Raw genomic sequence first — 13,457 nt, 5'->3', positions numbered from 1 at the left:
TAGAAACATTGTATTGTGAATTGCATCTTATTGGTTATCACAATTTCTGCCTTAAAGTCTTACTTTTCTCTGGTGTAAAGAGTTTTCATAGCAATGCTCAGTTGGGAGCACCTGCCATGACAGGATTTCAGTACAAATATGACTTATTTGTACAAATAGGACCTAACTTTTATATATTTATAACTGTTGTCTCTTTTCAAAAAAGAGACAACATTGAATTCAGTGTTGAAAGTACCTAAAAGTAGTAGCCCAATAGCTCAGACGCTTTGAACAACTTGAATTTTTCCCAGTATTTTATTTTTCCCTGCTCTTAGGGAGCAGGGAATATTTTATTTAACAACATATAGTATGTAAGTGCGTGTCAACATAATCGATTCTAATAAGAAAAAAAATCCCTAATTTATATTAGATGCAGGGAGAATGTATGAGTTTTTATTTTAACAAATAAGAACCAAATAAAGTGTAATAACACCAAGAAAAAAATGAAAAAAAGGCCACGGAGGCGGTCATTGAGCGGTGACGTCAGCAACGTGCAGTCTGTCGACGTCGCAGCCATGGAGGAAGTAAGAGGTGAGGTGGCTTGTCCTCATTCAAATCAAATCTGCTTCAAATCATCGCTTTTATAGATTTATGTTGAGGTCGCTGGTTCTATTTTAAACCACGTAATACTTAAGGCGGGTTGTGTTATTTAACGTGCATCCTTTTGTTAAGTCGGCGTTCTGTGTTTTATCGTAAGCAGGCAGACATACTCCTGTGTGAAACCGATAGCACTTAAACAAAAAACAATAGTAGATGTCATGGCTCCATATTGTGAAGCAGGTATTTTAGGGACATTTGGCTGAAAGAAGCAACGCGGTGTAAATTTGAGACATGCTCGCGCTTGGCAAAGACCCCATTTATTACTGCTCGGTGTTTTATCGACTTACGTACCCCCGTTAATTCAATTCCCTTGTTCAACTGAATGAGAACATCAGCTTATGGAGTTCAGTCGATATTTGCAATTAGAAACGCTGCCTTCTCTTTGCCAATTAATTGTCAAAAGTAATTTCGGTATTTGTTTCTTGTTTTGTTGGTACAATTTAGCCAACACATTACGTCAGAGAGGTTAAAAACTAAAGAAATTCGTCGAAAGACACGCTGAAAATGATGAAACTTAGCTAATGAAAAATTAATGCACACTCGCATAAAGAATGGTAATGTAGAAATCAAATAATTTTAGGAACTTAAAGTATAAAGAAAGCTCAAAATGTTTGTTTAAATCTGTGATTAAAAGGAGTAGAAACGTTGTTAAACACCAGAAGCAATTTGGATTTGCATTAACGGAAGAAAACATCTTCAACACTACAAGTATTACTGAACATTACAAAGATTATATTGATACATATTTCCTTCCTTTTTTGTTTCATCAGTGTTATTACACAAAATAACCCACAGTTACACAGTGTGTAATTGTGCACAGTAGTGCACAGTTACTGTGTGCACTAAAATGGACAGAGTAACTGCATCTAATTATATTTTCATTGCTAGATTTAGCACTTCGATCATTAAAAAAATTACATTAAACTGGAGTATTGAGAGCTATGAAAGTGCACCCAGTATGTCAAATATGTTATTGCCATGCAGCGTTTGTATAAGCCAATAACATAATTGAAAAAGCTAACGAAAGGCTGTTCTTTAGTTGCTAGAAGTGTTTGACTTTTTAGTCTCAGATAGAACCAATAAATATTGGACTTTAGAGTAAAATAGACGATGTTCTCTCCACAGTGTTTCCCCTGACCTGTGCAGTTCAAAACTATGCATGGGGAAAGATTGGGCTGGACAGTGAGGTGGCCAAACTGGTGGTTGGCGGAGACCCCGTGGCAGTCATAGAGCGGGACAAACCCTATGCAGAGGTAAGAAGGGCTTAATGGAAAAAGGAAATCTTTTTATGTAAACGGAATAAAAACAAACAAACAGATTTTAATTAACTGTCTTGCTGGCAAATAAACATGTTTTCATTTCAATGTGAGGAATATCACTTGCAATTTGGCACTGACACTTAGAAAATGTGTTGTTCCCTGAGTGTGATGGTAGAACAGCTGCTTTTCCTGGTGCTATTCAGAGGTCTTTATTTAGCTCCTGCTGGTCTGCAGGCTGTGTTGACAAGGTCATTAGTTCATGTGGTGACATTTCCACCTCCTCCGGACCACAACTGTTTCTGTCCGGGTTAGTTTTCATGTCTACAGAGTTAAAGTTTTATCGTGATATTTTGTGATGATATTGTGATAATGATAAAAGTGACAATAAGAACTATTTATTGCTTCTTTTTTTGGGTAACTGTATGGGAGTGAGTGCATGATACAGCAGTCACAGCCCCACAAACACAAATACTGACCTTGAGAAACACATCATGTGTAATATGCTTGTTTAGGAGACCACTCACATAAAGAAGTGTGATATGTGTCACTAATATGCACACAGTAACTGCATTTAATTATATTTAAAAATGTATTGGTATTTTTTTATACTTTTAATGAAAAAACAGTGGAGAAAATAGAATAGTAAAACTAACAATTCTGATCATTTTGCATGACAACTACAAATCAAAATCTTATCATGATAATTGTCACAATCCGGCTCGTGAGCCGTAACAAAAGCCAGGGAGACACGGCCTTCAATAAAAGAATACGCTCTTTATTGAACAACCCAAACAAATAAACAGAGCCAAACAGCGACAAGCGGGTGGCCCCCCTGTGGTCGATGGCATCTCTGAAGCCAGTGATGAACGGAACAGTCCTGCAAAAGAAAACAAAGGTCAAACAAACAAAACCTAACAAGGACGGGGTGGCCAGACAGGTAAGGGAAGAGCCACCTCTGCAGAGCAGAGCTGGGTGAAGAAGCCGACTCCCTCCAACCAGCTTCAACTCCTCTCTCTTCACGCGCTGAAGCAGGCTGCTTCTATAGCGATGACGCGCTGGGCCTGGCGAATCCTGGTCCCGCCCACTCTGCTCCGCCTCAGGACAAAACACAATAACTGACGGATCCCTCCACGTAAAGTGGAGGGGGACGTCACAATAATAAATTTATCATGGTAAGTTACAAACGATAAGATAAATGCCCACCCCTTTGCTGAATTATAATTGACAGTCTGTCTATGTTCCTACCCAAATCATCTTGCTGGCTATCAATCATTTTACATTGCATCATTTAGCATTTTGAAATTCACTTTAATTTATAGGAGTTTTCTTTCTGTAATTTGCTGCTTACACTAAATAAAAATCACTTTTAAATCTGAAATGCATTCCTAAAGACTGTCCCACCTTCTCTGGGGTGTCCAGAACATTTCCAGTGGTGGCCATGGCCCCCATGTGCCCAGCCCTTAGGGGCGTCACTGCAAATCGTATGAGTCTCTGTTTTTTAGCATCCCCTTACAACATTATTGTCACTAATGTCCACTCCAGCTGTGGATGGGTGCCCACCCCAAAGGCGATGCTCAGATCAAGGACAACAGGATCGCTCAGACCACCTTGGGCCAGTGGATCGCCCACTACCCCGCCTGCCTGGGCTCCAAGGTGAAAGACGCCTTCCAGGGTCAGCTGCCGTTCCTCTTCAAAGTCCTGTCGGTCAATACGGCTTTGTCCATACAGGCCCACCCCAACAAGGTGAGTGTGCAGGCACATGTCCAGTTTTCAGGCTGAACTAGGTTACATTTAGCATGGATTGCTTTATCTCAGTCCAAACTGCAGTTTGCTGGAACGGGCTTTTGTGTCAGGGCAACTTCTGTATGTAAACAGACCTGATAAAATTCAGACCAGAAGGATTTCAGGAGTTCAGGAAACACACAGCATTCGAGGTGTGATCAGCATTTCATAAGGTATTAGGAAAGGAAGTTTAAAACTAGGTTTTAAAGTCTCTGACAGAATGTAGTTAAATGTATGATTAAATTTCTTACTTTTCTATTATTTTTTTTAATCTATTTTTTGGTAACTTAGGAGCTAGCTGCCACGCTACATGCTCAGTTTCCAGAGCACTACCCAGACAACAACCACAAACCAGAAATGGCAATCGCTCTCACGCGCTTCCAGGGGCTTTGCGGCTTCAGACCAGTGGACGAGATCCTGGGCTTCCTTCAAGGTAAGTCCCTTAAAAACAACAACAAAACTGGATGTAAACGTTCCACTACAGGTGAGTCCATACCTCTTTGTGTGTGTTTATCTTTCAGCTGTCCCAGAGTTCCACGCTCTCGTCGGCCGGGATGCAGCAGAAGAGCTGCGGAGCAGTGTCGGAGATGAGGTTCGGACCGGACGGGCCCTGAAGAAGTGCTTCACAAAGATGATGAGCTGTGAGAAGAAGGTGTTTGTGGACGAGCTAAACGAGCTGGTTAAAAGAGTCACGCAGGAAGGTGAGAACGAACGAACCCTTCAAGCTCTTTTAAAATGTTCTAGGATGTAGGATGTCTGGTAGATTTGGTGGACCAAAGTTTCAACACTCGTTACATTTTCAGCTGGTGAGGTTCGCTTTCACACGGCACTGTGTAAAACGAACCAAACCAATTGTTCTTCTCCTCACCTGTGGTGGCGCTGCACCAAGAACTACTGGAGGAAACAACATGAAAACCTCTGAAGAGGACACTGAGCTCAACTTCCTTCTTCATAAAATGCAAACAAAAATTGAGTAGTGTCGAATTTTGTCGTTGGTATTTTCCCTGCTAGAGTTAGCCTGGCGCTCTTGTTTTGGTTGTATTTACCCAGAATCCCATACACTGTAGTTCACTTCCTGCTTTTGGAGTGGTCTCCAGTCTGCTTTGCGTTTACATATGCATTCAGACTGTGCCAGAGTTCACTTTCACCAAACTGAGACCTAGGTTTGTAGGCAGACCAGCGTTTGCGTTTTTTGTCCATATCAGAGTTCAATTGTGCATTCACACCTTCCAAAATGAATTGGAGGATACACTACATACTGGAGGGATTAGCATCTAGCATGTCCGATTGTTTGCTCTTTACAGAGTAACTGTGTTTCCTTTGTCCATCATCCATCTATTTTCTTTACACTCTTATCCCATCGGGTCGGGAGAGGTGCTGGTTGCCTATCTCCAGAGAGACATTCGAGTACATTTCGGGTACACCCTCGACAGGTCGCCAGTCTGTCGGAGGCATTGTCCAGCAAACTGTGCAAATGGAAATAAATTTGCTTAATGGAAACGCGTTGGTTTAGAAAAAACTCAAGTTTTTAGATGAAAAGTATTTGAGCTGGGATGAGGTGTTTTTGGTTGTATAGATTGAAACACTTTTTTGGCATCACACGAGTCACATGATCAACAACAGGATGTTACTGCTGCCAGAAACGACAAAGGAGACTTCAGGAAGCAGGAGGACGATGGTGCATCATAATGTTTTATTGCACCAACAAACTTAACGTGTTTTAATTGTGATTCTTATATAATGGAAACACCACAATTGGGAAATTGTGTTTTTTCAACAGTAGCAAAATATCGACAGTTTTTCTCCCACTTCTAATGGAAACACAGCTAGTGTGAATGTTCAATAGGAAGCAGGCAAAGATGGATTTATCCAAGCAAAATCATTCCACACAGGTTGATGATGGTTATAAAAAAGCAGACCAACCTGTTTGCACCACTAGGGGCAGTGTTGTGTTCAAGACCACCTAACCCGAGACCAAGACAAGACCAAGACCAGAGTGTATCGAGACCGAGACAAGACCAAGACTTTTAGGGTCCGAGACCAAGTCAAGACCAAGACCGAGGAAAGTCGAGACCGAGTCAAGACCAAGACCAGCGCCCCACGCTACATGATACTATAAAATGTAAAATATGATCAAAATTGCTTCTCAAAATAACCTGAAAGATCCATATTCCCATAAAAACACCTAGATATTAAATACTTAATACATTTTACCAATATTAAATATTCCATTTCTGTGTTACAATGTGTGATGGTCTCGTGCCATCCCTAAAAACATAACGCCCTGGGCATTTGCCCATATTGCTCATTTAAGAAAACACCACTGTCTGCACCATTAAACATAGCAATTGAGGCAATGCTCTGACGGTAAATAACGCTCAACTATGAACACTGACCAAGGAGCAACAAGCAAGAAGTAACCAAACAGAAGGCGCTCATCGTGACTGTTCTCACTCTCTATCCCAGTACATGAAGCCAGGTAGTCTGACACCATGGCAGACATTACAGCTGCCACTTTGAACAAAAACAATCAAAGAGTGCATGCTCTGCATGCTCTTTCGTTCTTGTGTTTTAGTTATTTGTTAATTTAAATATCAACGTACATAATTAAATTAAATAATGATGCAGTGTACACAGAGCATTACTAGAACAAAGAACGGGTGTTCTGTCAGGTCAGATCATCATACGCTTAGCAAAACTCACGGTGTTCTGTCAGATCAGCATACGTTGTCAGATAGTCGTACGCTTAGCTCAGACATGCATACGCTGTCATTACCATATGATTTTATTTAATCAGCAACATAGAATCATGACGTAGATCATCATACACTTGGTTATTAACAGTTGTATGGCATCCAGCTGCAGCCAGACCTGCTTTAAATACACTTTGAAACCATGACAACGCATGTATATCTATCTAGTTATCATATTATGTCATATTATAAACAATTTAATTACTTATTTTCGTCATAACTTGTTGCGTATGCTGAACTGACAACTCCACTGATGGTCGGACTTCTTAAGGCGCATGCGTTGCATGGTACTCACTGCATGTATGCTAGCAACATAGAATCATGACGTAGATCGTCATACACTTTGTTATTAACAGTTGTATGACGTCCTGACTTAGCGGTTAAGTGAGTTTTACACGGGGGTGTGTTGTAGCTGACTCCAGCTGCAGCCAGACCTGCTTTAAATACACTTTGGAAACCATGACAACACATGTATATCTGTATAGTTATTATTGAAAACAATTTAATGACTTATTTTCGTCATAACTTGTTGTGTATGGTGAACTGACAACTACTCTGACGGTCGGACTTCTTAATGCGCATGCGCAGGCATGGTACTCACTGCATGTTTGCTATCCTGACAGCGTATGGCTATCTGATAGAACAACGGTTCTCAGTGACACTCCAGTCCTATCTAATAAGTAAAGAGCCGTGGAGAAGAATCGACTGTTTCTGAATGTCACATCACTATATAGCAGACTTTTGGACATAGCGTTGTCCCATATATGCGACAAGTCAGTCAACATCTCCGCACAATAATTCAGTGCAGTGAGTGACAACTTTTTTTCATCACAAATTCTTGTGTCTCTGTACAGCAGGGGTGTCAAACTCCAGTCCTCAAGGGCCGCTGTCCTGCAACTTTTAGATGTGCCTCTGCTGCACCACACCTGAAAATAATAATTAGGTCATTAGCAAGGCTCAGGAGAACCGATCTACACAGGGAGGAGGTAATTAAGCCATTTCATTCCACTGTTTTTTATCTGTGGCACATCTAAACACTGCAGGACAGCGGCCCTTGAGGACTGGAGTTTGACACCCCTGCTGTACAGCTAGCTTTGCTAACATCATGTCAACTGAGCTTACCTTCTATGAGCTACTTTTCTAAGTGACTAAAAAAGTCAGACGTTGTCTCCACTGTCTGTGAAAGCGAAGCACTGCTGAGTTAGCTGTGGCCATCGGATTTCTTACTATTTATGCAGCGATATTATATTACTGACGATTAGACAAACATTCTCTGCCACTGAGAGAAAACCACTGCGCATGTCCTGGAGCGCCGCGTGCGAGTGAAAGGTGGAGACGGGGGAGAGGGAGAAACACGTAGTTGCTTGGATTTTAATCGGTCCCTTTTGCATCCACTGAAAACAAAGATGTTAACAAATAAACTGGACAGTATGCTGCACGTTTAGTGATATTTTCACAGTTGCGGTCTTGACTGGTCTTGAAATAAAATGCCGAGTCCTCAGAGCCCGAGACCGAGACAAGACCGAGACCAAATGCGGTCGAGTCCGAGACGAGACCGAGACCATCAAAAAATGGTCTTAAGACCGGTCTCGACACCAAGACCGATCTCGAGTACCACAACACTGACTAGGGGTCACCATGTAGTTCTTCACCGTACCCAAATCTCCAGCAAACAGGGTCACTAACTGCATTTAGAAAAAGCAACCCTTGACCTTCTGAACATGGCTGTTTGTCCATAGGTGCAGCAGGGAAGGACACATCAAGAAGCAACGGTGACCTGTTGCTCCGCCTCCATTCCCAATACCCCGGAGACATTGGCTGCTTCTCCATATACTTCCTGAACTATGTGGTCCTGGAGCCAGGCCAGGCCATGTTCCTGGGGGCCAATGAGCCTCACGCGTACATCTACGGAGGTCAGAGGGAGCTTTTCATTTCTATACATGTGCCGTTTATCAGTGTGTTTTCTTACCTGTTTAACGATGGCGCAGCATAATGATTTATTGCTTCAACAAACTTAACATGTTTTAATTGTGGTTCTTAGATTCTTATATAATGGAAACACCCTTGGCTACCTAGGAGTCGATGTTGCAGTTGAAGGGAAGTTGGCTGTCTGCCAACCTAATCTGTTTTTCTGGTTCTTCATCCTTCTAGATTGCATTGAGTGCATGGCCTGCTCAGACAACACCGTCAGAGCCGGACTGACGCGTAAATACATCGACGTAAACACGCTGTGTGAGATGTTGAACTACAAGCCGGCGTCTGCCTCCTCCAAAATCTTCCCTTGTGTCCCGGACCCCGCAGACCCCTGTGTGACCCTGTATGACCCCCCGGTGCCAGACTTCACTGTCATGAAGATACAGGTGGGAAGTTTTTTTTTTTTTTTTCTTTTTAATCCTGTCGTGTTGTGACTGACATGAGGGTGGTGAGTGAGCATATTCTGAGGTGCTAATCTGCTAATAACTAATAACTTGGTTGTTTTACAAACTTTCAGTTGAATAAAGTTTGACGTCCATATTGAGGTTTTTGTTAAGGATTCTTGAAGTAGTTAGACGTTTATATTCTACTTTTTCATGATTATTCTCTAATTTTGAAGTAGGTGGTGATTGTTTACGCAGCATTTCATCTTCCTCTTACATTCTTGTTTTAATTTTTTTAAGAAACAATACACCACATTTCCAACCTTCTGACATGTTTTGATGCTAAAACCATAAACTTCACTGAAATTTATTTGATTGCTATGGACTTCGATTACAATGTTCTGAAATAAATAGGTTTTTCTTTAAACAAGGAGTGAAATAATGAATTTTAGCAACTGGATTAACCAAAATGGTTTCCTAGTTTCACAATTTACACAAAGATATATTGTCTTCTCTGCTTTTTATCCAATGTCTGATTTTTTACTTATTTTTTAAAGAAACTTATTAGCACTTGGTGTGCATTGGCATGTGAATTGTGGAGTTTAATTTGCTAAATGTGAACTTAAAACAGTGAGGCTGACCTGACTGATGGAATTCCCCTCATTTGTATAGAAACACCCAAACACAGTAACTACCCTCTAATCGGGGCGTCTCTACCGGTCTGTAGGTGCCAGCCTCGGTGAAGGACTACACCGTTGCCTCTGTTGACAGCGCCAGCATCCTGCTGGTCATCGAAGGCGACGCCACGGCGACCTCTGCTGCTGCTTTCTCAGACGTCACCTTGACGCGGGGGAGCGTCCTGTTTGTCTCGGCCAACGAGAGCGTGTCTCTGCAGGTCACCTCGCAGTCAGGGATGACCCTGTTCCGAGCCTGCAGCCTCCTGTAGCTCCTACCAAGAGCCTACTGCCGCCACTGTCTCTTGGGAAGTTATTCGTTCTGAATTGGGCCTCCGATTTCTGGTGTTGACTACTTGGTAGGTGGTATTAAAAGCTTAAAGAGGGTTTTCTCTGGTCCAGTTTTTCTAACTGAGTCTGTTGCTCCTTTTTTAACCGTAAGCACCCAGCAGACTGCTCTGAGGATTCTGACGGTGTTTCTTACAAATCCAGGATCATCCTGCAGGGTAATAATCAGCTTTAACTCTAGTAGTGTCGACGCAGCTTACCAATAAAGAAACTGCACAACCCAAGTTCTGTATCGGTGCTAGACATTTAATTTGATGAAGCAGGCTCAAACAGAACACTTGTACCGTTTTTAAAGATTTCTAATAATTTAGCCACTGGAAGGTTTTTAAACGTTTCCAAAACTTCATTTAGTTCCTGTTTTTAAAATCTTTTTTCTTTTTTTCTTGAAATTAAAGGCAATCAGGTTACATCTGCTACTTGACGTGCTCAGATAAATAAAAAAAAAACCTCATTTTAAATATGTTTGAGCATCATTTCCTCCTACAAAGGTTTAGCAAAAATAAAATCTTGAAACAGCCAGAAAAGAACAGTTTTATCATCAGGTACTGCTGCATTACAAAATGTTTATACCACCTACTGGTCCTGTGAGGTACTGCAACCACTGAGCAGCTAGTTTTCTTCCCCTGGAATCACTGATGGGGAGTTTCCAGAAAGTCTTTCCTTTTTTTTACCTGATCTATAAACGTTGTAATGACAGTCTATATGATGTAACAATGATAACAACAATGCGATTTCTGTGCATGCTGAATCCAGAGCCGTCGCTCATCTGACTGGCCGGTTTTCTGCCGTTATCCAGGCTAACCCGCCAGTGAAAGTGAAGCCGAGCCTGCTGGGCGTGATGCTTTTGACCACTAACGCTGCATGCATACGTTTTTTGGAAATGTCCTAATATTTGAACAGTGATTGACTATAAAAAGAATAGCTACAGGGTTGGACAAGACGTTGGCCCAAAGCTGTCTCCATCCTACGAGGCATGTGTGTTTTGAATTTTAGCGTCTTGTTTGGTTTGACTAAATATGCAGTGTCTGTACTCGTATAACGAAACGCTGCATGCATGCGGGGGTTGCCAAGTTTGCCCGTCTTTAAGTAACTCGATACCAGACAAGGTTCCTTTGTGTTTTCCATCTCAAAACTCCACACTTTGGGTTTTCAAGTCATCCAAGTCTAAATAAGTCCAGTTTTCTATGAGTTTGGGACTTTTGTAAACCCAGAGTGTCCTACATTTTACCATCTAGAAGAGTCATTTCTCATTATCTTTGAGATGACAATATAGCTATTTTGTTTTAGAACAACTTCAAACCAATTTCATATCAAAATATTCATCATCTGACTAGATTACAATGAGCTTCTTCTTTTTTGGTGTTTTGGTGCATTTTGAAGAAAAAAAGGTTGATGAAAACGGCAAAACTCAAGAAAACTTACTAAATTTAGCAAAAAGATTTTTTTTTTTGTTCTTTTTTAACACTCGCCTGATGTGTGTTTTTTTTTTTTTTGGAACAAGAGTTAAAAAGGGAGACGGACACACATTTGTCTAAATCTTTTTTTTTTTTTTTTTTACAGCCACGCGCAACGTCAATATCTGACAAAATTACGCTTGACGTGACCAGATAGATTTGCTTCATACCAGTAGGTGGAAACAGGCCTAATTCACATTTCATTTTTTGTCAAGATTTAAAAATTTTTGCATCAGAATTAGATAGAAACATGGCTGTAGTCTAAATTACTTTAAGAATACCCCTGACTTTATTTGAATTTCTCATCAATGAAATCTTGAGCAGTTACTCTTGTTCTAACAGTGAAATTAACTCACTACTTCAAGATTAAAATATAGTGTTCTTTTTGTTTTTTATTCGATAATCTCAGTATTTTGAGCTGATTAGGTGAGACTTTTCCCTTACGGTTATAATCCCAAGGTGTCTATGGCAGCAACACCGAAGGACTTGAAGTTGATAAATCACAATAATTACCCATTTATGTGCAGTATTAACTTTGTTATCTCAAGAATAAGATGAGATCATTCAAAGACAGCCTCAACTTCTATGCATCTTCTATGCGTTTTCAGGTCAGTCTGAAAACTATTTCACTTTGGAGCAAGTTGTTGAGTTCATGGGAATCGCGTCATGTGGGAAAAAATTTGGAAATTCAAATTACTAGAAGGGAAAACCCAAAACGAGTATTTCAACATGAATGCTGTCATCCTTCCTACCGCCCAATAAAAATCCCTTCTCTGAATAAATAAAGCTGCTTCTACATGCAGGTTTTTTGTCTCTACTTAGCTGCTCTCATGTCTCAGCTCTCTGTTACTGAAATAAGAGGACAGGAATACCTCATGTCAGTGCTTCTCCTAAAAACGTTTTACTGTCTTATGTTGTGTAATTCTAATGACATAACCATTTCATCAATATTTCTTGTATATTTTTGAAGTTGCCTCTGTTACTGATCTTGTCTGAAGACGTCTCTCTGTTTTGAACACTGTAGATCGAGGGCTGTGCAATGTTTGTCGGAGCAGCTGTCTGGGGAAAAATGTCTCGGATTCTGGTTAGCGTTTAGAAGTTTTGTTGTATGGGAATGCAGAAAATATGAATGTGAAGTAGTTTAATAAAGTCTTGATATGCTACTGAAAACTCATTTGGGCTCTATATTTTATTTTTACCTCCACTAATAAAATGTCTTTCATATTTTTGTCACATTAAAACCACAAACATTGAGTATCGAGTATCTGAAGGGGAAGGAAAGCGGTTAATGGTTTTCAGAAAATTTTTACAAATGCAACTCAAAACAGTTGGATTTGCTGCAAACAGGACTTCTCACCAGCTTTCTTGAAACAATGACGTTCTCGCTACTTTTCTCGTATACCAAGACATAAACTCACCGGTTAGGAAACCATAATTAGTCAGAGAAACAACCAAACTGCCCGTATTAGGAGTCTGGAGGAGAGGCTAAGGCTAACAAGCCAAGACGAATGACTCTTATAGAGAGAACACACAAAAAAAATTGGTTATAGTTTTCTGGAAGCCATGTTGGAGTTTCACCTTCAAGTAGAACAAAGAGACTCAACATACAGGCAGAGGAAGGGTAGCCTGGTAAAACCAGCCCCTTGTTATATGCCATCAGGTTCGTACAGAGGGTTGAGAAACGACTGCTTGCTGGAAGCGCAGACTCTGTTGAAGTTTTAAATGTTACCTAATCCCAAACACTTGGCCGTGATGCATGTTCAAGAGCACAACTTTGTTCTGAGGTGTACTTATTTACACATGCACAAACAGCTGTTAAATACAGAAAATGACTAGAAATTATTTTAAGCCATTTTTGGGAAATTACACTGCGCCAGTTCGATGCCATGAAGCTTACCTGAAATTGTCTGAACCGTAAACAACCATCCTCCACTACAGACAGAAGTGCCGAATCAAACGAGATGGATGTTAATATTTATTCAATATTTGGAGATGTGACCAACACAGACTTAACTTCCTACCAAGTCTCCCATTTTGGCTGGGAAACTATCATATTTTACCCCCCTTTCCCGCCTTGCTCCCGCATTAGTATTTTCCCGTAAAGAAACCATATCAAGTCATCGTCATCACAATATTGTCTAATATCGTGCAGCCCTAATATAGATTGAACTCATCATCTTATAAGATTAAA

The 13,457-nt window shown here is 40.7% G+C and overlaps 1 protein-coding gene and 1 long non-coding RNA gene across 3 annotated transcripts; one reads left to right on the top strand and one right to left on the bottom strand.

Annotated features, from left to right (window-relative positions):
- Positions 1 to 498: 498 nt before the first annotated feature.
- Positions 499 to 12,440, top strand: mpi (mannose phosphate isomerase). 2 transcript variants are annotated; one of them, XR_015763087.1, is made up of 9 exons: positions 499 to 570; positions 1,765 to 1,892; positions 3,441 to 3,641; positions 3,972 to 4,113; positions 4,202 to 4,381; positions 8,173 to 8,346; positions 8,585 to 8,793; positions 9,518 to 9,823; positions 9,907 to 12,440. XR_015763087.1 is itself a non-coding variant. In XM_014997665.2 (8 exons), exons 1-8 carry the CDS (start codon positions 555 to 557, stop codon positions 9,734 to 9,736), a joined length of 1,269 nt encoding a protein of 422 aa, XP_014853151.2. In that variant the 5' UTR covers positions 499 to 554; the 3' UTR covers positions 9,737 to 12,440. The 2 variants fall into 2 exon arrangements, 1 of the variants encoding a protein (XP_014853151.2); XM_014997665.2 differs by having other exon boundaries at positions 9,518 to 12,440.
- Positions 2,653 to 2,920, bottom strand: LOC148159331 (uncharacterized). The gene is made up of 2 exons (XR_015763088.1): positions 2,852 to 2,920; positions 2,653 to 2,775 (listed from the first exon to the last, which is right to left on the bottom strand). It is a non-coding gene; the product is annotated as an uncharacterized LOC148159331 (long non-coding RNA).
- Positions 12,441 to 13,457: the final 1,017 nt, after the last annotated feature.

The sequence above is a fragment of the Poecilia mexicana genome, unplaced genomic scaffold (assembly GCF_051168715.1).
Source record: "Poecilia mexicana isolate PSO_F unplaced genomic scaffold, ASM5116871v1 scaffold_6, whole genome shotgun sequence".
Classification (NCBI taxonomy): Eukaryota; Metazoa; Chordata; class Actinopteri; order Cyprinodontiformes; family Poeciliidae; genus Poecilia; species Poecilia mexicana.
This window is presented reverse-complemented; position numbering and strand designations above follow the sequence as displayed.